Here is a 25,559-nt window from a genome sequence, read left to right as displayed (position 1 = left end):
GTGAAACTCCCCGGGAACGAATGCGCATGTACGTGACGTCAGAATTTCAGCGCTTTGGCGCGAGGTACAAACAGATTTGAAAGTGTGGATTCAAACCGTCGACAGAACGTCGACACAACGGACAACAACGGACAACAACGGACAACAACGGACAACAACGGAGTCTTCAGAGGTCGAAACTGTGGTTAACGGGACTGCAGGCGTTACAGGTGAGCATTGTTTTATTAAGTTATTAAAACTTGTTGACTAGTTGTAGTCGGAGTCGTTACATACCTGAGCTAGCCCAGCTAGCTAGTTAGCCTGTTTAACTTTACCAGCAGTAGCTAACGTTAGCTAGTTACTTGTTGTTTGTCCGGCTGGCTTAATTCACAACAACAAACCTGTTCTGTTTGGTTTAATAGACTTATTTAAGAAACTCGCAGTTGTATCGACTGTTAGCTGGCAGGTTAGTGTTGTTTTTAAATCTCTAATTCAGTTTAATATTTTAGCTTTTGGTTAGCGTTAAGAACGTGAGCTAGCGATACTTGTTATGATGTTAGGGTCATATATGCGGCAGCTTAACGATATATTGTAACTAGGTTTAACCCTACATACTTTACAATGCCAATTAAGTAGCTAGTTTGGTTACCGTTTCAAGTAAACTAACTTTCTTTTTTTTAACCTAAGGATGTCGTGGGACTTTCTTGTGCCTGTGTGTGTGGGTGACCTGGTGAAGACTGGGGGGATCAACCAGTACGTCGTTCAGGATGTGGTTCCCCCAAAACATCTCCCGTCCTATCTCAGCAGTAAGTAGTGAGCTTGTATGTTCTTTGTCAGATGTTCTTTGCGCTGCAGTGTTTGTGAATTAACTAAGATTTTTTGTCTCACTTTCACACAGAATTCAAGGCAGCCTTGAGAAGTCAGGGCTCTTTGTGTATATTGGAACACTTTGACACAGGCTACAGCGTGCTACAGTATGTATTGGTTTAGGTTTACAAAAGGATTGTGTTAACAGTTAACAACTAATCGAGTAATCCTTGCAGCTTTACTGTGGTTACTTTTTAGGCACTGCAACTCAGCGGAGCTAGCCGTGAAAGAGGACACACTGGAATTACTAGTACAAGGTTAGACCTTTTTTTATGTTTAAATAAACCAAAATACAATTTGAATATGCTTGGATGATCTCACATTGTCTGGTTTCCCCCCTCCCCCAGTGGTTAGTGGCCTGGCTTCGTCCCTGCCTGCACTTCTTCTCTCCACCTCCGTCTCAGCTGCAGAACGCAAGGAGAAACTTAATGCAGTTAAAATGAGTGTCTACCTACTCTGCAAACTCACAGAGACGTTCGAGAGTGACTCGTACAGACAGAGTATTATCACAGCACCTGGGAAGGTATGATTATGAGAGAAATTGCTAAGAAATACTTGGTTCATGAATATGCTGGTGAATTGTTCTGTGTAAATGCCCACTGATGAGATTATGGCAAGTTTGATGATCCAGACAGACCAAGAGATTGTGGTCTCTAGCCTGCTGTTAGATGGGTAATCTTGGTAGTGTGGTGGAGTTTTACTGCATTGCTGTAAGGGCCCATCCACAGTTAACATGTCACCTTCTATAACCCCTGCCCCCCTCCAAGAGCAATGGGACGGGACAGATAGAAGATGTCAAACAATGTGCGGATGTTTGTGTGTGTTTTAGTATGAATGTATATGTATCAGCTGGCAAGAGGCTACAGTCTCATTATTGGTTTGGCGGGTATGAAGTACTCTTTGGTAATCTGAGGGCATGTATTGTATGTAAATTATAATTACATTAAGTTCAATATTTGACTTCAGTTTCTATGGAACTTTACTGATGAGTTAATTTGGATTTTGTCTCACTTGCACAGGGTGGTAAAAAGGGCAAAGCTGGTGGAGAAGGACTGCTGCAGTGGGACTCCGAGAGAGAGAAGGTGCTGCAGGCCCTCGTCCAGCTCCTTCAGCTGGATATCCGTTCCCTCTGGAACCTCTCCCTGGTGGAGGAGGAGTTCATTAGGTACTCTAGTGACGGTGGAGTTCTGGTCAATAGTACAGTATCAGGCTTAGCTGTCTTAATTCAGTTAGGTGGTGTAACTTCCCACTTTGCTGTCCGGATCCTAAGGCTGCTCAATTAATCGAAATTTGATCATGATTACGATTTTGGGGCCAAACGATCTCAAAACTAATAAAATCGGGGGGAAACTATTTTCTTTTCATTTTCTGTTGTGCAACGTTGTATAGAAAAAAGCTGTGTCCCAATTCAGGCTGCGTATTTCGCGCATGCGCATTTCCGTCCCTGCCCCACAGCATGCACTGCACATGAGTCAGTCACGTTGTTTTCGTTGGAACGAGTAACGCGTAACAGTAACAGGTAATCAGTGTTTCCTTGAGGATTTTTTTTTTGAACTCTCTATTAAATCCCATTGTACCGAATTTTGGTTGCAGTTCCACCAGAGTTCCACTGGGGGCGCTCACCATGAGTGCAGAATGAATGGGAGCAGATGGAGCTAGACGGCTAAATTTGTCTTTCACCTGATTCTCGTTGAGAAATCTCAGATTTGATTGTAGTTTTTGCAAGTTCAACATGGGTTATAGGTCGAAAGTTGAATGAACGAGTACTTATGTCCTTTCGATTTCTTACAGGACGAGTTGTTGTTGCCCATAACACGCTAGCATTCTGCTAATGAACGCTGATTAGTCAGTGAAGGACTGATTACGACCAGAGATCCCGCTTGATGGCATCGTGGCATCCGAAGCGGGACCACAATGTTAAGGCGGATTTTTTCGCCCAAGTTCTTTTTTTTTAACACAGCAACTTTGTTGCTGGTACTTTTATCTGCCTATCGTTATGTCTGTGTTGTCGATGCCTCGACAGAAAAGGAAGTGCCGAGCACGGAAGCACAAAGTGACTCGAGGCTTGCCGTAAAGCAGCATCTCTGGCTGTACGATGTGTATGACGTCATTGACATTTTAAAAGACTTTTTAAAGCAAATAAGTGACTCTAAAAAAATCTAACACCTAGCAATGTGTAGTTTCTTTGCGTGCCCTTTCGAATGCAACATTCAAATTACTAGACAAAAAATTATATCCTGAGAAAAGTGGATTTTGAGGGTATAGCTCCATAGTGCTCCATTCATTCTGCACTCATCCTGTGAGCGCCCTCACATGGAACCAGAGGGGAACTGCAACAGTTCAGAACCCGGAAGTATACCGAGAGTGGAACTTCTCCCCTTATTAGACATTCTCTGGTTTTACGTATGAAACAGAAGTGACCCTTCGCTGCGACACAAACAAATATATTTACCGTTTTAATGTTTCCAGATGTTTGATATCAGGACCGTGAGCTGAGAACTGACAAGTTGAACGTTGTCCAATTAAAACGGACCCACTGTGGTGACGTTTTTGGTGGAGCTGTTAGTTTAATAGTCGACTTGGAAGAAAGCGAACATTTTGACAAACTACATCAACGCAACAGTATGTGGAGTTAAACCGGACAGCCCCAATAACCTCTGAATAGTTCTACTTGTTGTTAAATTGCAATGTGAGCGGCAGTCAACGGGGGTGCATTATGTCGGCAGGATCATTTAAAAGGCAACCGTGACTACATTGTCCGTCTGCCCCATTTCTGATACCGTGGCGGCAGAGATTTGACAGCGGCGGGCCGCCGCTCCAAAATCAACATAGAGGAAATACTGGGTAATTTCAAATGTTTTGGCAGTGCACTAAAATTTGAGAACACAAATTGTTTTTCTATGGTGTTATTTTATTTAATTTAACTTTTTGTAGAGATTGCAAGAGTGCACCATGACTGTCAATGTAAAAAGGAGACTTACAAATGTTTATGGGGAAAGGAAAGTGTAACTGAGGACTTCCTTGCAAAGTGTTTTTGACAAATGTCCAATAAATGCAGCATGTTTCTGAAGTTTAAAAAAATAATCGTTTGAATAATTGTAATTTCAATTTTGACCCAAATAATCGTGACTATGATTATTTTCCATAATCGAGCAGCCCTACCGGATCCCCGCCCAGCATTGATAACATTGTAGTCTTAATTGGCACTTATTAATGAAAAGGCAATGATCAACATCATATAATGCGACGTAATGAGATTAGATAATCTTGGAACTGTGTTACATTGCTTCCTTTAAAGTTTTCATTGTGAATATTTTCCACAGTGTTCAATATGCAGTGATGTACAGCAGACAACACAAACAAACAAACTTTTAATTCTTTTTTCTCTTTTCTCTCTTAGCTGCGTGACCTGTTGTTGCTACAAACTACTTGAGAACCCAACCATCAGCCATGTCAAGAGCAAACCCACCAGAGATTGTATAATCCACTTACTCGGGGTGCTGATTAAGAAGTACAATCACCTCCTAGGTTAGTCTCTCAGTCACATGCTGAACCTGTTTTATAACGTCGTAAGATTTATAACGTAGGGAGCATATCAAACCTGTCTGTTTCAAGAGCATCATATATAAAGGATCATGAAAATTTAGTTTTGTCACAAAATTAAAGTTTGCAGTCATTTCACGCTACATAACATAGAACAAAATATAATTAAATTGACTTTAATTATAATATATTTGATTATAATATTAGGTAAAACAATACTAGTTGTTTATATATATTCGTATAGGCTCACACCCAGGAAATAATTGTGCAGTACGTATTTTGAATCTGAATTTCTTTTTTGAGAATGTTACCTGCAGCAACAAGATAGATGATTTAGGGTCGCAATAACATTTAGATTTTTTTAAGTATATACTCTAAATTCTTATAGGTGCAAGTGTGAAGGTGATCCAGTTGCTGCAACACTTCGAGCAGTTGTCATCCGTCTTTGCTCAGGCAGTGGCTGTGTGGAGCACCGAATATGGAGTCAGGGCTATCATAGGAGAAGTAATACGGTCAGTATGCATAATTTGTTTGCCTATTAAGTTTCCAACAAGTAGTCTGCTTTACAGCGCTGCATATGAAAACCTGATATTTTGATTGCAAATGACCATGTTTGTATAGAAGTTCATGTTTTGTGTTTTTTCTATTCCTTCAGGGAGATTGGTCAGAAGTCAAGTGAGGAGCTTGCTAGAGAGGGGTCAGGCGTCAAAGCTTTTGCTTCCTTCATTTCAGAGCTGGGCTCCCTGGTGCCTGAATTAATGATCCCCAACATTAGTGTACTCATCGCACACCTGGAAGGAGAGGTACTGCACACATAAACATGTTCATCCTATTTACAGCTCCTGAATAACTAGTGTAATGACTCAATGGTGGCCTCCTCCTCATGCAGAGCAATAAGTCCCTATGAAAGTACACCCCTGCTGTTCAGTTGGGAGATTTCCATTCCCCACAAATCACTGCTCTTTGTGCCCCTCAAGACTTTCTGTGTAGCTGTTTTGCCAATCTGGGGGAGGACTGAGCTTTTAGGTTCATAAATTTCCTTTACTGCTGTTAAGGCGCTGTCATTACCCTGGGTTGTGATTGGCTTGTGCAGTAATGTCAATACATATTAAAAAGATGACACAAAAGAGGAGCAGGGAAAGCAGAGTTCTTTCTTTTTATTGTACACAGGGTAACAGACCACTAGTCACAATATTTTCACACAAGGCAGGGACTTTCACAGCATCGAATAAAAGTTGGTTTCCAAGTGTGACTTAGTATTAACTATAAAGTGACTCTCGAAAAGCTACTTAAAGCCAAGATAAAAGTGGCAGTATGAATTTCTGCTATTTTGTCAAAAGGTTCTCAGGTGGTAATGTCACTTATTCCTGCAAGCTTTACTATGATAGTGGCACAATGCATTACTCCTAATGTAGGACTAGAGGGGTGTCTTTATCCAAATGTGTTACAAACAACTCAAGAAACTGGAAGAAAAGTTTAATTTTCTTCCTGTTCAGTACACATTTTGCCCAATGATGAGACCAAGGCGAATACGAGCTCACTGAATGAGAGTTGGGTTCTTCTTGCCTTGACTGGCAGGTAATCTTGGCAGTGCAGGGGAGGATTCCTGTTCTGCTGTAAGGGCCTGCCTACAGTGACTTGGCTCGACCCAAATTATTCTTCTACAGTCATAGTGGAGTAATTCCTGGGATAAAGCTGACAGTGTGTCTGTGTGTGTGTGTGTGTGTGTGTGTGTGTGTGTGTGTGTGTGTGTGTGTGTGTGTGTGTGTGTGTGTGTGTGTATATGAGTGCAAGAGGCAAGGAGTTCACCCAGCTCTCTTTGCTGTTCAGTATGCAATGAGTTGCTTCTTTGGTAATCTGAGGGCACAGTTCAGAAACTCATCTGGAGACACAATAATGCCTCTGTACTGAGGTAGTTCTAATGCAGAGGTACAATTTTTGCAAGATTTGCCATGAAATGCCACAATACACAACATTTCATTAAAGACAAAAACAACAAAATATACAAAAATATTATTTTACTGACACAAAAGCAAGATTAGATGAAGACTTATTCCACGCTTTTTTTCCCCCAGAGTAACACAATGCGGGTTGCTGTGTGTGAGGTGCTGGGAGAGATGCTCGTGCGGGTCCTGTGTGGTGACGGGCTAGATGAGTCTGGTAAAGCGGACCGTGATCGCTTCTTTGACACACTGCAAGAGCATCTGCATGACACACATTCCCATGTCAGGGCACGTGTGTTGCAGGTCTACACGCGCATTGTCAACAGCAAAGTATGTTTTCAATTGCTTATTTTGTATGTTCATATTAATTTGATTAAAGTCACCCTTGGTAATTAAAACTGTTATGTGTTTTAGGCACTGCCTCTGTGTAGGTACAGTGAGGTAATGGAGCTCACAGTTGGACGACTGATGGACAAATCCATAAATGTGGTGAAGAGTGCCATCCAGCTGTTAGCCGCCTTCATCGCACACAACCCCTACAGCTGCAAGGTAACCTAAACCATCATGATTTGGACCCCACCCCCCCTTTTCCCCACTGATTTTATTTCACAAGCTCACTAGAATATTTTCTTAATACTTTCAGTTGAGCAGTGCTGATCTGAAGAAACCGCTGGAGAAAGAGACCACTAAACTCCGGGAGATGAAAGAGAAACTGGAGGAGAACGCACCAGGTGAGGATGAACTTCATACCTTAAAAAAAATTTACATTTTATTTATTTACTTTTTCATGCTCAGTCACATTTTGCCCAATGATGAGACCAAGGCGAATACGAGCTCACTGAATGAGAGTTGGGTTCTTCTTGCCTTGACTGGCAGGTAATCTTGGTAGTGCAGGGGAGGATTCCTGCTCTGCTGTAAGGGCCTGCCTACAGTGATTTGGCTCTACCCCAAATTATTCCCTTAAAGTTACAGTGGAGTAGTCACGGGGATGAAGCTGACAGTGTGTGTGTGTGTGTGTGTGTGTAAGTGTGTAAGTGAGTGAGTGTAAGAGGCAAGGAGTTCACCCAGCTCTCTTTGCTGTTCAGTCAGCCATGAGTTGCCTCTTTGGTAATCTGAGGGCCAAGTTCAGAAACTCATTTGAACTCAGCAGACCAGGTCTGTCCCCTAACAAGTTGTCTCAAAATTCAGTCATGTAACTTTCAGTCATATGAACACTTAATTGTCCAATTTTGGATTTTTATTAAGTGCTTAGAGTTCCTTTTTTATTTTATTTATATATATTTTAATTACTTTTAGCCAAAAGTAACAAGGTATCAAAAGTCCTCATTTAGGTGCATGCAAAAATCCAGGGAGAACAATTTGATGACTCATTTCAATACTAATTTGTTTTATTTCCAACAGCACTTGAATGCAGCATTAATTATGACATTTCTGCATTAGTGCTATGTTTTTGTTTCTCCACAAATTGATCCACCATTTTTTAAAATACACTTTTCAAGGCAGGTAGGAAGACTCAAAATTAGTGAATGAAGCTTCTGACATTCCAACCACTGCCAGAAATCACACATCTAACATAATGGTGGCACTGTAGGGCCCAACATTACAATCTAGGTTTTAACCCTACGAACAGTTGTCTTAACATTATGTCCCACTGCTTATTGTTTTCTCTTTTTTTTTTTTTTTTTTTTTTTTTTTTTACATCTTTCTGTCAGTTGTTCCACTGAAAATGTATTTGAAGCTCTAACCTCAGTAGTTCTCATTGAATTAGATTTTCTTTTCTCCTTTCCCTCTCCCTCTCCCTCCTGGCAGTGGCAGTCATTAAAGCCTCTGAGCTGTGGGCTGCCATGGAGCCTGAGCTGCTCATCACTGTCGGGACAGAGCTGAAGCCCACAAGTGAAACAGAGAAGGAGCAGGAGGAGGACAACAGGGATGTGGAGGACGAGAAGGAGGAAGAAGACGACAGAGCAACCGCAGTGAAGATTGCTCAGTATCTCCGTGTCAACAAATACAGGTGATGCTAATCACCAGTGTTGGCCTGGGAAAAAGTTGACTGAAGTGTCAGTACCTGAAGGTTTTTTCCTCCTGCGCTGTCAATTAGCCAACAATTTGAAATGTGGAATTTCTCTCTGCCCCCCTCTACAGGAATGCGGTGCGTCTTTGTATAAGAGCCCACGCCTGCTTTCCTGAATCTGAGATGTTTGCTTCTCTGTCCACTCTCAGCCCTGAGACTCTAATGTACACACTGGCTCTGATTTTCAAAGGTAACGTCTGCACTCAGTTCACCTGATGCAGTTCTATCTGGATAATACTCGTCAAAAGTGCTCTAATGTGAGTCTTAATGGATAATAAATTGAACACAAAGTTCCTCCTTGATTGAAGGGAATTCATGTCACATTATCTTTCAGTTTACATTTTTAAAAACCAACTTGTCTCTAATATTCGCGTATAAGAGTGAGTATAGGATGTATTTTAGAGCACAGAACTTGACACTTCTCATTTGTAATATATTTCATAAAACTAGATGACTGACACAGTGTGAGGACACAACTTCTGCCAACACTATGTTGCTGAGTTATGAGAGATACGAATATTGAGTTGGTACAATTGCATCATGGGGACAAAGTAGCTCAAGAACAAATGTAACAAAATATAGCCAAATGTGGCAATGTGCTAGTTGGACAATGGCCTAATGAGTTTATTGACAATTTACTGTACTGCTAAGCCCCGCCCCTCACAGGGAAGATATTTTGATTGATGGTCACTACTATGGTTGGAGTGCACATCAAAGAAGTAGATATCAATTTACTTTTCAGTTTATGTTTACTATCAAACATAAATTAACTGAGTTTTTATGGTCCAAGATAATTTTCTGTAGAGCACATTGATCTCGACTTGTACATCCAATTTTAATCAGTCAGTCTTATGGTGCGAGGGGCGCTGCTTTCTTTTTTTTAATCGGGTTTCTGGCCCTTATTACAATGCCACCCTCTAGCTGATTGGGCTCATGTTTCTTTGGAAACATTTCATGTGTCTCGCTCATTCAAGCTCACAGCAGTTTACAGTACACCTTCTGGGTGTGAACTCTTAAAAAGCATGTACTTTCCTATACATTTAATATACAATGGCCCTCTAGTGCTGGCAGACTGCAGAAATTGGACTAATGCATAAAGGTAATTACAATTTGATGACTTATTCCTTAGCATGCTGTTTCAACACTCCCTTACACACTCTAAAAGCCTTACAGCAAAGGGAATAAATTTAACTTGATTACTATACAGCAGCTGCAGGAAGTGTTGAGTAATCAAGCAGCAATGGAAAGTGGTTTGTTGGTTAGATTCTTGTAAGATTGCTTTTTAATCCGAATTTACTTTATATTTTATCGTCCCTAATTGATTGATTTTATTTATGAATTTATTCTCTCCTCAGGTTCTGATGAGGACACTTCAGAGCTCAGCCAGAACTTGCCACCAACCCCACAGAAAGAGGGAGAGAAGGAAGGGGAGGATGGAGAGCTGAAGAAGCAGGAGATGTTGGTGCAGTACCTGAGAGACACAGAAACTTTTGCCTTACAAGTGGAAAGAGCAATCTCTGTCATTAACTCCATGCTTTATTGGAAAACCACTTCAGGTAAAAGGCAGTGTTCATCAGAGTACAAACCTATTTAGACTGTATTAATATTTCAGGTGTAAAATGTGAAAATATTTGGTTCTAGTGGTCCAGGAGGCAGTGCAGTTTTGTGTGACAGTATGCGAGTTCAGCGTTGCCAACTCTGTCAGTGGGGTGAGGAAGATGTTGCCTCTTGTCTGGTCAACTGACGCTGCCATTAAAGATGCTGTGGTCCAGGCCTACAGGCGCCTGTATTTGAACCCTCAAGGAGACACCATCAGGTCTGTAAAACTGCTTCACACATATTCAACAATATGAAGGGCCCTTACTTATAAAACAAGTACACATCCTGTTCATCCCCCACTGGACTGACAATTTATTGTGATTTCAGTGTAATTCTATATTTATCTTTTAATATAATTTTGAATGATGGGATTCTGTTTTAGTCAGTGCCTCCACTGACTAAAATGTGGCTGGTTGTTTGTTAACGATGGTAACTAAAAGATAGCAATGACAGAACATGCTACAACATAATGAAATGACTTTATTATCTTGTATGTTGCATTATACATAGACTGTAAAAATTACTGGTAAATGCCATCATGTGATGTAAGCAAGTCTAAAAACCCATTTGTATGGTTATTAATAATTTATTTTTTTTGTTGTTTTTTAAACACAATAGCAAATGATGGATAAAAACAAAGACACTACTGACATGACGTTAAAGTAGGTTTACTAAAAAATAGAAAATCAAATAAATATAAAAGAAAAAAACCCAAATCAACAGAAACATCTAAAAACACTTTTGACAGATTTGTTTAGTATTTTTAAAGTAGCTGTCTCATCTTTCATTAGGATGAAAGCCCAGACTCTTGTGGACAGTCTGTCTGAGCTGATGGTGGATGCATCTCTGGGAACAATCCAATGTCTCGAGGAAATAGTGAGTAACTGATCATCGTACACAGAAATTATCCATTTGAGAGTAATAACAATTATAGAAACACATTTATTCAGAATATTGAAGGACATGTTTGTACCAGCCATAACATGTATAGTGCTTGTTTTTTTTCTTTACTACTTGTCGAGTGTATTTTGAAATTTAATTACCTTGTAAAAAAGGATATAGTGACTTAACTACCCTGACATGTTTCTTCAGGTGCAGGAGTTCTTCGGCAGTAGCAGCAATCTCCAGTCCACTGTAGTACAGGTCTTGTGGGAGAGGTTTACTGGCAAACGAGAAACTTCTGGCTTACAAAGGCGAGCTGCAGTGTTACTGCTGGGCATGGCTGCAAGGTGAGACATTGACCACTTTCGGTATGCTCTAAGAAACAAACTTCTTATGAGATGATAAAGAAAGGGTCATGCAAGTTTAGTAAATGGGAGATTTTAACTTGTCTTGCCTTTTGACTGGCTTTTGGTAAAATTTGCTAATCTGCTATAAAGGAACAGGCCAAAGACTAGAGTGAAATAATGAGCTTATGGATAAGTGGTCAAAGTACATGCACCAATTTTTGTTTCATGTTTAAGCCAAGGAAATGTAACATTCACTTAGTCACAGTGTACTTGGTATACACCTGGTGTTTTTTGCTGATCCGCCCCAACACGACTCATGTTGATTCACTTTCTCATTCTCTCCACGTTGTGATACGATCTCATTTTGCACACACTACGCAGTGCAGTAGAGTAGGTGGGGATGTCAACCAAAACAAATATGGCAAGTCATAAGATAATTAGATGTGATGCTCTACAGCTCAAGCATAAACAACTTTTTTTTTTGTTTCAGTAGAGCTTGCAGGTGCTGTGCATACTTATGACTTGTTTACTGTGGATGTGGGAGAGGTGTGTTGACTGAGAACAGATTGAAGTGGAGCTCTGCTGAGGTGTATGGCAAATTTCAGACTGAGTCATGTTTCTGCTACACTGAGCAGTTTTTTTTTTTTTCCATAACATGGTAAATTGCATTTACATGGAACTGACTGTATCTAAAATCTGATTATATTCCCATTATAATTTGTACTGAATGCTACGGGTGTGAAAATGCATTGCTTCTTAAAGTGACAGTATTGAACTAACTATCATGGTCCAATTCAGCAGAACTGGGATGGAAGAAACAGACTGTAGTTTTCAGGTGGAAGTCGGATTAGCATGGCTTCTCAAAAAATCTTTACTATAAACCACATTTTGTTTTATTTCTATTGCAGATTTAACTAGAAAAAAAATGTACATATTCTGATAACACATTAACGATCTTCAATGACAGAAGAGACTAAAGTGTTTTCAAATCCATAATTAAATACAGGTAAACGGGAAGTTAAGAGCAATTTGAATCAATTTGCAGAATAAAACAGACTTCATTGTTAGTTTTTGTGTAAAAGTTTAGTTGAATAAACAGTCTGTAAAATCGGTGATATTCCCCACTGCATAAAGACACTTCCTTTTACATTTTGGTCCTGCCTCAGCTACTTGACATTCAGCAAATCCTCTCATTAGTCAGAATACGAGCTCAGCCTCGGCTCCTCTTCATTGTAATCGAAGTCACGACCATATAACTAGGCTCCTTGCCAGTGCATTTCACTGAAAATATATATATATTTTAGTGTTCCCCCTCAATCTCCCTCAAAGACTGCCATTGCTGTAGGGAAGAGTGAGTGAGAGAGTAAAGAGAGACTATCTGCAGTCCACCCACACTGCTGCCTCTCTTCATCCAGCCGGCAGCATTCATAACCTATTAAATCTTATGTGCTTCTCCTAACCCATCCTCCTACACGCATTATCTGGGCAGCAGCCTAGCGCTGGCAAGGCCAACACACAGAAGTTGGGGTGATGTAGGGCAGAGATGTTACTTTACTTTGCATAATCACATGATCATTTGAGGATATGAAATATATACTTCATGCCTTTTTTTGTATAAAAAAAAAAAATTGTATTTTGTATTCATGTGAATCTTACAGGGCAGAGAGGGAGGTCGTCCTCAGTAATCTGGACACTCTTTGTTCCGTGGCTCTGGGAGAAAAGGTGACTGAAGACTTTCTTCTTGCCAGAGATGCAGTTATCACCATCAGCAGCATCACTGACCATGTCAGGGTAAGAAGACATGAACCATGGTTTTACTTCTAAGCATTTCTTCATGACCAGAGGGCCACATTGACTGAGCCAGTAGGTCAAAAAATCTTCTCTAAGTAGAGATTTAAATAGAGACGAGGTTTGATGTTCTTTTTGACATTTACTATTTCTTATCTCACATTAGGATTGTATTTAACTGTTGTATGAATCAATACTAGTGTGTATTTGTAAGTATAAATTAAATCTTTTTTAAAAAATGTTTAAACTCTTAGGGGCAGGAACAACAGGCCTGTCTGGAGGTAAATATTTATGAACATGTAGAGGGCTTCAACACAATGTAAACTTGAATTATTATTTCCACCAGCAATCAAAAGGAGCTCCGTTCAGACTGCCCCAGGACCATCAGCTCTTCACCTGCCTCACGCAGGCTGTTGCTGAAGGTAAACACAGACAAAGTGCCCTTTTTGTTGAGGATTATCCTCAGTTTTTTGTCTAAGCCTTTCCACTCTTTTTCTATCCGCTGACTGCATCTGTTGGTACTTGCTCCAGGTGTGGTGATGGAAGACCCGTACTGGCAGAGCTTCATGGAACAGGCTGTCCGTCTCATCTACTTCCTGGCTGAATCCCCTGACCAGCTGTGCTCCCGGCTGCTTCAGCGCAGTGCTCGCCTTTTGCTAGATCAGATTGCAGAAGGTGGCGAAATCAACAAAGACGTTGGCCAAATGCAAGAGGGATCTCAAGAGTCGAATGAGCAAGGTGAACAAGGTGAGTCCCATTGTGTTTCTGTTTACATTAACACATTGTAACCTGTTCCAGTGCAGCTTGTTTTCTCAACATACTCTTAATCACATGTGGTCCATGTGTCTTTCTCTCCTGCAGTGAACTGTGTGTGTCTGGCCCAGCTGTTGGCTTTGTGTGGCTGCGTGGCTTTCTGGCAGGTGTCTCACCTTGAGCGCAGTGTGAGCGCTGAGCTGCGGAGGAGGAGAGGAGAGACGGAGGAGAGGGAGGAGAAGGAAAAAGGCCCATCCAGCAAAGCAAAGGTAATGAGGCTGCAGAGATTCATATATACACAATAACACCTGTACAGGTGTATAAAACAATCCAGTACAGTGCCCTTGAAATAAAGTAGTACATTAGATAAGGTGAGATGAAATTGTGATTACTAGTATTGTAGAGCTAAAACTATTAGTTGATCAACAGAAAATTAATTGGCAACTATTTACTTAATCGATTAACTGTTTGAGGCTTGGTTCCTCCAATGTGAAGATTTGCTGCTTTTCCGTTATTGTTAACCGATTTTTTGGTTTTAGAGTGTTGTTTTGTCACAGGGTCTGGAGAATTTGAATGGGCATTTTGACTTTTATGTAATTTTACTGACAAAACAATTAGTTAATCAAGACAATCAGCCATTAAAATATTCATTAGTTGCAGCCATATTCAGTTCCTACTGTAGTTACTGGCATCTGATGAGGTGTCTCTGCTTGTCAGGCCTAAATGTCAGTTCCCTGTTTTTACAATTACTTCTGCAGACGCTTAAATGTTACGGTGAAGCCAAAACAACCCCCTGTGTGGCGAAAAATCGGTTTGACAATCAGACTGCATCTCAGCAGGATGACTAGACGAGAGTTTTTTAAGTGACACTTTCAGATGAGTGATGTGTCATAATTATTCAGCCCATCAGGGAACAGGAAGATAAATGTCTCCTTAATTAACATTAGAAGTTTTTGATTTTTGTTTCGTTTATCTTTTTCACATTTTTCTCTTTGATAAGCAGAGAGAGAGAGAAAGAGGTGGCGAGTCTTAAACCTAAAATGTCACTGCCACAGCTATTGTAGCCATGTTTCAAGTCCATTGGAAGTGATTTATACAAGATAGATGATCCCCCAAGTAGTATTAATAAGTATCACTTTAAGACTTTTTTTGTCAATTCGCAAACTAAAGTCGTCTTGAAACTCTGTTTCATAGAAATGAATGGGAGACAAAATCCAGTCCGACTGCCATTACTAGTGTGTGTGCTACAAGTCAGAATGCCCCCATGATGTTTTCTAGAAATATATTCAAAAGAGAAGTGGTTGTTTTTTAGTGAAGCTTTTATGTTTTTCCAACAGCAAGTGGCTAATGAAAGTGCTATGGAGGAGGAGCTAGGGTTGATTGGTGCCTCTGCTGAAGATACAGAGGCTGAACTCATCAGAAAGATCTGCGAGACTGAATTACTGGCTGGTAATGAACGCCTGTCGTCTTTTGTTTTTCTGCCCCACATTAAGCTGTATTTAAAACCCACTCTTCACCAGATTTTGATGATGCAATGTTTTCATATATGCTTAAGCATCTTCTCCCCACCCTCCCGCCTTTTTTCTTTTTTAGAGGAGAACCTGCTGTGTGCATTCCTTCCCCTGCTGGTGAGAGTCTGCAGCTCCCCAGGACGCTATTCCCACCCACAGCTCACCACTGCTGCCTGCCTGGCACTCTCTCAGTACATGATGATAAGGTAAACACATTGCCTATTCCCATGTTCTTTCACCATATATGTTACACACACAGGTGTCTGTATTAATTTGTCTACTTATTATTACATCAGTCAGGCTAGGCCAAATAACAAACAGCTCTCCGTATAAAGCAATACTGTTGAGACAAAACAGCACCACCACAAAAGATCAATTAACACCTCCTAAAAAGACTGCATTTGTTTAAGCTAGGTTTAAGCTAATTTTGTGTCACTGATAAAGTCAGAATAGTTGATTAATCAGGTCCATTATTAAGAAAAACACCAAATTGTTGTTTTTTGTACTGTTGGTTGCACAAATACAGAAATTTGAATGTCGTCTTACTGTTTTCTGACATTTTTATGGGCCAAAAATGAACTGTTTTAAGAAACTAATCTGCAGATTAATTAAAATGTTTGTCAGCTCTACATATGACTTTTCTAAAGAAAACATTACTCTAAACTGTGCTGAATTACAGGGTTAACCTTTTTTAATGCTGTGATTTCTTTGTCCTTTTATATCAGCCCATCGGTGTGTGAAGAAAACATCCGCCTCATGTTTACGGTGCTGGAGCGCTCTGCTTTTCCTGTGGTCAGGGCAAATGCCATAATCGCACTTGGAGACCTCACCGTCCGTTTTCCAAACATTTTGGAGCCCTGGACACAGAATCTTTATGCCAGGTAATGTAATGACATAGTCAATTAAATCAGACCAGTAATATAAAATATATTTTGTCACAGTAGCAGCTCAAGCTCATCATGTCCTCCCACACTAGTTGACTCTCTTCCAGTCAGATGCACATTATCATCATATCCATAGATTTGTTGCGTTATAAGGAACAACCTGGTGGCTCAGCTTGAGTGGGTGTACTGTAAATGACGTTTCATCTCAGCCAACATCCCCACTCTCCTTGTACACTTGAGCCGTCTTCATCCAGATCCCACCACCACCACCACGATGTCTCACTGTGTTGTTCCTCTCAGCCACTGAAGTGTTGCGGCTGTCACAATGCTCCACTGAGCCACATGATGGGAAAAGTTTACTCTTTCCATCACGACTTTTTAATGGGGGGGAAACAAACTTTTGAGATGATCTATGTGGGCAAATTCCCGATATCTACCCTGTATTCTGACCTCTGCAGTTGCCACGGTAACCGGCCAGAGCTTCATGGCTAGTAGAAAACCCACCCCCACTGGCGAACTGGGGTGGCGCCTCAGACAAGGGCACTTTTAGAGAATGAACAGCTTAATTACTAGTGTGTTACAGATTGTGACTAGAGCCAATGACTAGTGTGTTGTAATTATACAGGCTGGTTGGGTGAGCAGAGGGGAATAATTTTGGGTCAAGTCAAAGGTTCCACAAGGGATTACGCTTGTAGGTACGCTTTCATTTTAAAAACACTTAATGGTTTCCGTCTGTTTCTCTACAGTTACATTGTTTCCCTACAGCCAACTTAGAAGCTGGAGTTGCTCTGTTTGATGAAGTGTGGTTTTAATTATGGTTGATAATGCTCACATTACGGTGTTTCAGACGTGTAAAACATTCTGTTCTTTTTTTTTAATTTCATTTTTTATTAATGTGTCATTGCCTTTCTAGTGTTTTCTACCTGATAAGCATTTCATAGTGTTCCCTAATTGTCTCCCACACACCAACACCTCCACTGTTCTCGAGGCTGCTGCCCTGGAGCCTCCCGATAAGCGCATTAAGAATTAATTACCCTGTTCATTGCTGCACTGGCATGTGGAAGTGCCATGTACAAGTGTCTGATCCTCTGCCAGAAGTCCTGCTCTCTGGTATAAATGAGAACTGGTTAATGAGTTTCTTTTGTTATGTGGTTTTGGGTGAGGGTAAGTTTAAATTGGTCTCGGACTGCTATCAGATTGCTCTGCCACAGCCTGTCCAATCCTATTGTATTCAGCCGGAGGCTGTGACAGTTGTTTGGTTTCAGTATGGTTCTGCCTAATAACTCAGTCTCTACAAAATGCTTAATTGTTTGGGAATTAACAAATGCACAGGTGGCATGCTTGTGCTTTTTTTATTTTTTTTTATTTTTTTAACACCTCCATCCACATTTTTAGTTTTGCCAGAGGTGTCTCTAGGACTGGAAATTGAATGGATTGTCATTACCTTTTGTAAACACATTTTTAGTGCCCAGAGGTTGAAACATACTGACTTTAATGATCCAGACTTTCCTCCAGCAAATGTAGAACCCTAACGCTCACAGTAAGAAGGTTATTGAGAAAATAGATTTTCATCTAGCACCATCATGTCCAATTTGTACAATACTTTGGTTCATGACCAAATACCTGCAAAACATTTCTGTCAGCTGTAGCTAATTAGCAGCTGTTAACTCACTTAACTAAGAACATGGTAAACTTTATATCCTTTTTTGCATCAGCATTTTAACATCGTCACTGTGATCATGTCAACATGCTGATATTAGCTTTAAGCTCAAAGCACCACTGTGCCAAAGTACAGCCTCACAGAGACACTAGCACGGCTGCAGCCTCTAATTCTTGTCACCGAAGAGGTAGAATATTCAGTAATATCACATCTTCTTCCCCTCTAGGCTCAGTGACGAGGTTCCTTCAGTGAGGCAGACAGCTGTGACAGTTCTTACTCAGTTGGTGCTTAAGGATGTGCTCAAGGTCAAAGGTCAAGTTAGCGAGGTGGCTGTGCTACTAATTGACCCTGAGCCTCACATTACCAGCCTCGCCCTGAACTTCTTCAACGAGCTGGCCAGCAAGGTACACACACACACACACACACACACAAAAAAAGCCGGAATAATTGGGAAAGACTCTAACTCTGTTCTTGGTGTTTTAATCAGGACAATGCAATCTATAACCTGCTCCCAGACATCATCAGTCGCCTGTCCGACCCAGAGAGAGGCATGACCTCGGAGGACTTCAATACCATCATGAAGTGAGTTGGATGGCTTTTCAGTATGTGTTTAGTCCCATTTGCTGCCTTTGTCCACAGAGCATTTGCCCCGGGACAAATCGTGACTTGCTTAAGAAGCTTTTGAGGAGAAAGTTAACAGCTTTGCTATTTTGAGAGCTTTGTTTAGATGCTGTATTTGTGTGTGTGTTTTCAGACAGCTATTCTCCTACATCACCAAAGAAAGGCAGACTGAGTCTCTGGTAGAAAAACTCTGTCAGCGCTTCAGAACTGCCAAGTGAGTACATCTCCACCTCCTTCTTTTCTCATCTTCCCACCTCTGACCTGCGTCTTTTATGTGTTCTTTTTTCTTTATTTTTCCCCGCTCGTTCCTGAGTCCATCCTGCCATATTTCATTTGTGCAAGATGTAGGGGTGAATGCGTGGGTAATTAGTGGGTGTTTGTAAAGAGTGACAATTAAAGAGTTCACAGTTCAGTTTACCTATCGCCTGCACTCTGACACCTTATCCACTCATTTTGTCATGGAAACTGTCTTCCTATATAGTAGAGGAACGCAGCTAGAACAATTGGCCTGGCCAGGCTTCAGTCTGCCTCTGACTCATGCTTCATCCATACTCAAAGGAAGGACGTTTTATATTGCACAATGGCAAAGTGAATTTAGGTATAAGATTTTCCTGGAAAATGAGATTTGGTCCAAATGCCAGCACAAAGCCATATTCAGGAGTAATGAGCTTTTACGTTGAGGATCAAAAATTTCTATGCATTTCACATAGTTTCTAATCAGGTTTAGTCCCTATGACTCTGATTCTACTTCTCTCCTCAGGACCGAGCGTCAGTGGTGTGACTTGGCCATGTCTCTGTCTCTGCTGTCCATGTGTGAGCGTGGTTTTAAGAGGCTGCAGGAATGCTGGGAGTGTTACAGTGACAAGTTAACTGAGCCCGGAGTCTACCAGCCTCTGCTCTCCATCACTGCCAAGCTCCGCCGTGGGGCCAAACCCCAGTTTAAGGTGCTACATAAATCTCCTTTTCCGAGTAGTTTTTATTTTAATGTAATCTTTGTGTTTACTGATGGCAACTTCTTGTTTCCCCAGGCCCAGGTGGATGAGTTTGAAAAGCGCCTCACAGCGGTTCACACCCGGGGGCTGGAGAATGTAGAAAGTCCTGAGATGGATGAGGAGAACCAAAAACAAGGAGGATCCACTGAGAAGACAGTCATGCAAACACCTCAGCCCGCCAGAGGCCGCCCGAGGACAAAGAGAGGTCAGTAACATTTCACTTTGTGCAAATGTGGATGCAGAAACATTTTTTGTTTTGTCATATAAACATTTTCCTGTTTTTGTTACAGGTCAAGCAAAACCCTCAGTTTCTAGCCGTGGTGATGACAGTTTTGTGACGCCTCAGAAATCTCGCAAGTCCAAGAAACCTATAATCTCCTTCAGCAGTGATGAAGAGGAGGATGAAGAGGGTAAGTGCATTCACTTAATAATTAAACATTCCAATTAAAGTTCTTTTCCATTAATTGTTTGGCCCATAACATGTCAGAAAATAGTGGAAAAACTCCGATTTTAGAAGCCAGAACGAGGGAATTGTATCAGCTAGTGGTATTATGTATGGACGTTACTTCAGTAAGTCAGTAATATACTTCAGATCAATACGGCAAAGTTCAGAGTGTTTGGATCACTGAGCTGAACCACACTGTGTCTAAGAAGATTTAGGATTGTTGTACCTCAGTTGCTCTTAAAAGCGAGCTGTGCATTGCAGCAACACTAATCCAAGATCTGGGGATATATCTAATCAATTTTATAGAAAAGGACTGAAGGAAGCCAATCTACAAATTACCAAAGATAGTGTCGACATTAAATTAGATAAGGTAGTGAACATGTAGTTTCATTATATGGGGTGAGATTTTCTTTTAATATTCTCCTAATTAAGTTATGATTACTGAAATATTTCAGACTGAACCTGTAAAACCATCTTGGGCACATTGTTTCTGTGGCAGCTCTCTGGCCTTTTTCACAGTGCTCAGTTTATTACTGGTCCAAGACAACAGCCCATGAGTTGTCTTGCTTGATCAACTCCTAATCCTCATTTGTTTTTTTCATCAGATGCTGTAATGGCGGACAGTGAGACCCCTAAAGTGACGACGCCCATCGCCCGCACATCCCGACGAGCTCGCCTCAGAAACTGATCTGTCTTCTGTCGTTTTGTCTTGTTTCTGTGTTTCCTTTTTAATCTTTTATCCTGTTTTCTTTGTTTCTTTTTTAATGTTTTATCTAAAATGATGCATTGCATTTTTACTTAATCTTTTTGTATATTTTTTTTTAAAGATATTGGTTTTTAGCACCAAACAAAAGTAGTCCGCTGTATCTAATGACATAGAATCAAGATTGTCTTTAATAAACCTGGTTCTGGTTTTGATAAGAAGTCTACGGCTGTCTGTCTCTGTTTGAGCTGCGTCACTCACCGAAGAGAACTCCAGAGGCTCTATACTAACAGATGTGTGAGGGGTTGGGGTGTCTTCTGGGTTATGTCAAGTAAATTTATACCATCATTACAAGCAGCTTTGAATGTCTGCTTGTATTATGTGTTTGGACAGTGGTGTTTAATGGGTTGTCACAGCTTGCCCAGACAGTGTTACTACCCCACATGCATCTCCACTTCATTTTCCTCCATTTGCTTTTCCTTTCTCAAAGCATGTTTTGTCAAATCAGATTTCAGTCTTTATAAGATTCACTGTATTCCTCACCAGTGATTGTGGCATGTTGTTTATTTACAATTTTTTTTAATTTATTTTTTTTCTCTTGTTCTGTCTGACACATTTGCGGTTGCCTAGTTGGCCGCCTCTGTACTCCTGTAATCAATCTCTTTTGTAGGTCTCCCTCTGCTCTCTGCCTCCCTCCCATCCTCCTCCTCCTACTCTCCATTGCCTACTTTTCCTCTTACAGCTCTCCTCTCTTCACCAACATCTCATGCACGGTAGTTTAACCCCCCCTCTCCCTCCCTCATCGCTAATCTCTCTCCTTTTCGCCTACTCCCTCTCCCACACGTTGTCCTCTCCGAAAAGATGAGAGGGGTGCATTTCTGTATGTGTGATTGATATGTTATGTAAAGACACTTGCCAACAACAGGCTAACAGGCTTGTAGAAGCACTTAGGTTTTATCTGAGGACAAATTTGAGTTAAATGTATTCAGTGGGTGTTAAGTATGCAAACATGAGTAAATCGCCCTGTTTATAACTTTCAGTGGTGTACAAAGATGAATGCTGGTTGTTCGTGCTAGGTATGAAAACACATTTTGCTCACAGGAGCTGCATTAATACTTTTTTCTTATTTCTTTTTTTAGAGAAAATATTCATTGATCGCATGCCCGGTGTCTGACGTACATTTGTAATTGCCGGGGTTTATTTACTTGAAATAATCAGAGGCTGCTGAACTTTGAGGTCGGTGTGTTGGATCGTCCAGCTCCTGCCAGTGTTGTAATTTGGCGGCAGGGGGTACAGCGAGCAGATGGCACTGACAGACTGTAACTTACCCAACAGAGAGGGGAGGTCATTGCATGCTGGGAAAGACCACAGAGACAAAGGGGAGAGATGGGAGGCGAATAAGCACGAGGAGCGTTGTTACCACGTGGGAAATGCATAATTCAGATGAAGTCGTGACATAAAATGTGAATCCTTCCAGTTTGATCGCTTCATAACTCACTGGTCTCTGATGAGGCATTAGCTGACCTCTGACCTTGCTTTGTGCAGCACAGTGGCATCAGTATGGCTCACAGAGTGCACAGTACACACAGTCACCTTGGCAATGACAATCACTCTCTCCAAGGCTATGACATCACTGCAAAGAAAAGGAGATGAGGAGGAGGAAGAAGATGGGGTGGGGTGGGTTGGAGCGGGGGGGGGTCGTCTCTGGCTCTACAAAACCTCTGCAGCATCCCAAGCTGATGCCCCAACATTCAGCGCTCCTGCCAAGAGGACAGACGCAAGAGGAAGAAAATCATCCTTTTCAATTCCATCACAAAGCGAGGAGTAGGAGGAGTCAGTTGAGTGAGATAGTGATGCTCCCAGCAGGTGCCAACAAGTGAGAGGTAGCCCAGAGACTGAGAAGGAAGGAGATGGAGAAGAGTCTGTGAGAGCAGAAGACACCAAGACCTCTGAGAGAAAACAACCCAACAGGTGAGCACGCTTGCATTTTCTTTAATATGGTTAGATATTCATGTGGAACAGTTTATTTTGCAGCTATTTAAATTGCAATAGTTACTTATCAAAGAGAATCACAGTGAGTTAAGTTAAAATGTATTACATCCACAAATGGAGCTTTATACAGTCAGATGGGTTTTTAAAGCAAATTATACATTTAGTAGAAAATGCTTTTCCACAGTTCATACTGCATTAAAACCTGAAAGCAACCTCAGAATAGTAAAATAACTTTGAATTGAGACTTTAACACAAAGTTTAGCTTTTCTTACTTTTATTTGTACTTTTAAAAATGATGAAATCCTCTCGATTTTGCAAGAGATCCCACCTAATTAGTACTTTTTGAACTGCTAACTGAACCTTAAATTGAGGATTATTTAATGCAACACAAAGTTTTCCTCTTGAATTAGTTAGGAAGACTTGATTTCATGACTAAAATCTAAAATAAATGTGTCCAGATTCTGGATGTTTGAACAGGCTATTCTAATCTAGATTTCAAAGCCTAACCGGGGACGGGGCTGCAAATTAGCCTCGGCTAGACGCACTAAATATATTACATCTGTTGCATTGCTTATCTGTATCTAACCATGTTTATCTTTATGGTCCATGTTCGTAAAATTAAAAAATTCATTTTAAAAAATGGATAATCCTAAAGACTGAGCATTGGGTAAACTGTGCCTGCAAAGATATTTGACTATTACAACTATTAAATAATGTCAAAGATTTTTCAGAAATATTTTATATTTACAGCGTTTATAGAAGTATTTTTGATTTCAGTTGTATTTGGGTGTTTGCAACCAGTATATTTTCAGTCCTCCTGCACCAGTTTTTCCTGTCCGTCATCTCTGCTGCCATGCTGTGTCCTGTGCTCCTTTGTGCCACTCTGCTCCTCCTGACACCCCTGGAGATCACAGAGGCTCGTGCTCTGCACCCTTCTCCCGATGCTGTGCAGGTACAAAGGGAGGGAGGGGAAGGGAAGGGAAGGCTTGGAAAGGAAGAGAAGAGTGGACTGAGGAGGATTCAGAGTGGATGAGGGATACAAGAGAAGGAGGGGAGGGAGAGCAGGAAAGAATAAGGAGAGAGTAATGAAATGTATCACTGATTGAATTATTCTTCCGCGTACACTCCCTGGCAATTAAATTTAATCTTTTTTCCCCTCCTGTAGTTCATGGAGCAGTTTCTGGAACGATACAATGACCTTTTGACCCTGGACGACCTGGAGAACCTGTTGAACACCCAACCGGAGGAGCAGTCCACCTTCTCCTCGGGGGTCAAAGCAGCCGAGTACCCCAAATGGGCCGACGCACAGACGCAAGCCGAGACCCCCTGGCTGCGCCTGCTGAAGGGGGCTCTGGCCAACCAGAAGCGAGCAGAACCAGACAGGTCACGGAGGGGATGGAACCGAGGATGCTTTGGGCTGAAACTGGATCGAATCGGGTCTATGAGCGGACTGGGCTGTTAGTGGAGGGAAAGTAAAGACTGATGACATCCTTCTTAGAGTATATTAAGGAAAAACACACATGCAGAGACATGCAGTGAAGGATGTTTACATGCGTGTAGACTACATGTAGTATGGTGTAAACTCGCAGCATTGCTAATGTGGTTTCATCCAGCGTAGGCACTGTACCATAGATCAGACGCTTCACACTATTGTGGCTGTTTAACAGAGCAGGTGTAGTTTATTCCATGTGTAAGTATTAAACTGAATATTAGAACTATGTGAGCTATGTTTACATCAAATGATCATCTTTGGTTGTTGGGCTTGTTTTTTTTGTTTTTTTAAAGTAAATTGGCACTTTATGTGTTTCCAGCTTTGTCTGCGTACAGTAAATGTAAAAGTGTTTAGACATTTTGTGGCCGGGCGGGGGGGGGTTCTTGTGTAAAATCAGGTGTAATGGACGTGGATATCCAAAAATGATGGCACCTGTAATTCCTGCTGTTTGTTTTTATGTTCACTTATGATTTGCATGAATAAATTGGATTTGACATTTGCTGTGTTCTGTGTAATTGTGAGATTCAACATCCATTTCTGTCCCTCATGTAAATCCCACCTTGTTGACTCTAATGACAGGCGTCATCTCAATTTGTCCTTCAAAGTGGAGCTTCAAATTCTCCTGACAGATATTTTTTTGACTCCTGATGCTTTATTAAATATTCCAACGACTATTGGAGGGAAGTTATATTTCTTCCCACATCATTCTGGAGTATGGGTGGCCAATCGGTATGAAAATGTATGAAGACCCTCGGCTGAGTCCAAAAACTGATTTCATTCTGGCATTACAGCCAAGTTGCTAGGGCAAAAATACTGAAGCGTGCAAATAAATGTCAGATAATCTCATAATGTTCCACCCAATAGTTATTTTTGAAAATGTATATATATATATATATATATAAATATGATGCAATTTTACATTTGGCAGTCTTTGTACCAGCATTGTGCCCAGTTTAAGAACATGACATGAATTCCTTTAAACGTGGAGGCAATATACAGAGGTTCAGATCAAGACTTTTTGACACTCTCACTTCAAGGTACATTTAGTAGCTGTTCTGGTGCTTTTGATCACATCACATAATCTTCTGCAGACAGAGTTTGTTGCAGTGGTCACAGAATTGTAGTTGAACAAAATAAAAATGTTTCTTTAAATCCCCTGAAAAAGGATATCCCTACAATATGAAATATTAATGACTAAATAAGTAACTATCAAGTAAAAACCAACATCTTTATGGCATTATTTATTAATCATTAAGACTTTAAAGCTCCAGCGATTTAGTGGCATCTAGCAGAGTATTTCCAGATTGTAACTAAACTACAGTGGCCACGAAACGCATGAAAAACCAGAAACAGGCCTATCGAGAGCCAGTGTTTGGCTTGTCCATTCTGGGCTATTGTAGAAACGTGGAGGTTCAACTTTGCAAACAGCAATTTATTCTCACCTCAAGGTCCATTTAGTAACTGTTCCGGAGCTTTCGATCATATCA

The 25,559-nt window shown here is 40.9% G+C and overlaps 2 protein-coding genes and 2 non-coding genes across 5 annotated transcripts; all 4 read left to right on the top strand.

The window, feature by feature from the left end:
* Nucleotides 1-68: 68 nt before the first annotated feature.
* On the top strand, nt 69-20,809 carry ncapd2 (non-SMC condensin I complex, subunit D2). Its single transcript, XM_051405998.1, has 33 exons — nt 69-132; nt 163-209; nt 667-785; nt 878-953; nt 1,045-1,103; nt 1,194-1,369; nt 1,866-2,011; nt 4,247-4,374; nt 4,778-4,901; nt 5,045-5,192; nt 6,465-6,662; nt 6,747-6,881; nt 6,976-7,063; nt 8,142-8,343; nt 8,475-8,593; nt 9,759-9,959; nt 10,045-10,219; nt 10,794-10,878; nt 11,095-11,231; nt 12,890-13,022; nt 13,366-13,441; nt 13,551-13,766; nt 13,881-14,041; nt 15,110-15,221; nt 15,366-15,489; nt 16,009-16,164; nt 18,054-18,231; nt 18,315-18,409; nt 18,582-18,662; nt 19,209-19,392; nt 19,477-19,645; nt 19,731-19,850; nt 20,491-20,809. Exons 3-33 carry the CDS (start codon nt 668-670, stop codon nt 20,571-20,573), a joined length of 4,203 nt encoding a protein of 1,400 aa, XP_051261958.1. The 5' UTR covers nt 69-132; nt 163-209; nt 667; the 3' UTR covers nt 20,574-20,809.
* Nucleotides 1,441-1,763, top strand: LOC127367772 (small nucleolar RNA U85). The gene has a single exon (XR_007885540.1). It is a non-coding gene; the product is annotated as a small nucleolar RNA U85 (small nucleolar RNA).
* On the top strand, nt 7,137-7,453 carry LOC127367773 (small nucleolar RNA U85). The gene has a single exon (XR_007885541.1). It is a non-coding gene; the product is annotated as a small nucleolar RNA U85 (small nucleolar RNA).
* Nucleotides 20,810-22,302: 1,493 nt separating the features above from the next.
* On the top strand, nt 22,303-24,571 carry nppcl (natriuretic peptide C-like). Of its 2 annotated transcripts, none has more exons than XM_051406201.1 (3): nt 22,303-22,559; nt 23,393-23,532; nt 23,746-24,571. In XM_051406201.1, the coding sequence occupies exons 2-3, from the start codon at nt 23,434-23,436 to the stop codon at nt 24,040-24,042; spliced, it is 396 nt and encodes a 131-aa protein (XP_051262161.1). In that variant the 5' UTR covers nt 22,303-22,559; nt 23,393-23,433; the 3' UTR covers nt 24,043-24,571. The 2 variants fall into 2 exon arrangements, with proteins under 2 accessions (XP_051262161.1, XP_051262160.1); XM_051406200.1 differs by having other exon boundaries at nt 22,306-22,559; nt 23,382-23,532.
* Nucleotides 24,572-25,559: the final 988 nt, after the last annotated feature.

Source organism: Dicentrarchus labrax, unplaced genomic scaffold (assembly GCF_905237075.1).
Source record: "Dicentrarchus labrax unplaced genomic scaffold, dlabrax2021, whole genome shotgun sequence".
NCBI lineage: Eukaryota > Metazoa > Chordata > Actinopteri > Moronidae > Dicentrarchus > Dicentrarchus labrax.
Note: the sequence above shows the minus strand (reverse complement) of the source record. Positions and strands in the feature narration are given on the sequence as shown.